At 52.2% G+C, this 581-nt stretch overlaps 1 protein-coding gene across 50 annotated transcripts in view; it reads right to left on the reverse strand.

Moving 5' to 3' along the window:
- LOC107270488 (retinitis pigmentosa 1-like 1 protein) overlaps window positions 1-581 on the reverse strand; it is a 6710-nt gene that overhangs the window by 3404 nt on the left and 2725 nt on the right. For 32 of the 50 annotated variants that reach the window (XM_025087856.1, XM_025087847.1, XM_025087859.1 and 29 more), the window contains one exon: window positions 6-576. In XM_025087856.1, coding sequence (XP_024943624.1) covers window positions 6-576 — 571 coding nt within the window. The other 18 variants (XM_025087843.1, XM_025087839.1, XM_025087834.1 and 15 more) reach the window with 12 other exon arrangements.

Raw genomic sequence — 581 nt, forward strand, 5'->3', positions numbered from 1 at the left:
TGTGCCGTCATCTACCTCAGCTTCCTCAGCTTCCTCAGATTCTTCGGAATTTGCAGCTTCCTCAGCTTCCTCAGGTCCTTCGGAATTTGCAGCTTCCTCTGTGCCGTCATCTACCTCAGCTTCCTCAGATTCCTCAGATTCCTCAGATCCTGCGGATTTTGCAGCTTCCTCAGCTTCCTCAGATTCCTCAGATCCTTCGGATTTTGCAGCTTCCTCAGTGCCATCATCTGCCTCAGCTTCCTCAGCTTCCTCAGGTCCTTCGGAATTTGCAGCTTCCTCAGTGCCGTCATCTGCCTCAGCTTCCTCAGCTTCCTCAGGTCCTTCGGAATTTGCAGCTTCCTCAGTGCCGTCATCTGCCTCAGCTTCCTCAGCTTCCTCAGGTCCTTCGGAATTTGCAGCTTCCTCAGTGCCGTCATCTACCTCATCATCTTCCTCACATTCCTCAGATTCTTCTGAATTTGCAGCTTCCTCAGTGCCGTCATCTGCCTCAGCTTCCTCAGCTTCTTCTGAATTTGCAGCTTCCTCAGGTCCTTCGGAATTTGCAGCTTCCTCAGTGCCGTCATCTGCCTCAGCTTCCTCAG

This window comes from Cephus cinctus, unplaced genomic scaffold (genome assembly GCF_000341935.2).
Source record: "Cephus cinctus unplaced genomic scaffold, Ccin1 Ccin1_scaffold0778, whole genome shotgun sequence".
In the NCBI taxonomy this organism is placed as follows: Eukaryota; Metazoa; Arthropoda; class Insecta; order Hymenoptera; family Cephidae; genus Cephus; species Cephus cinctus.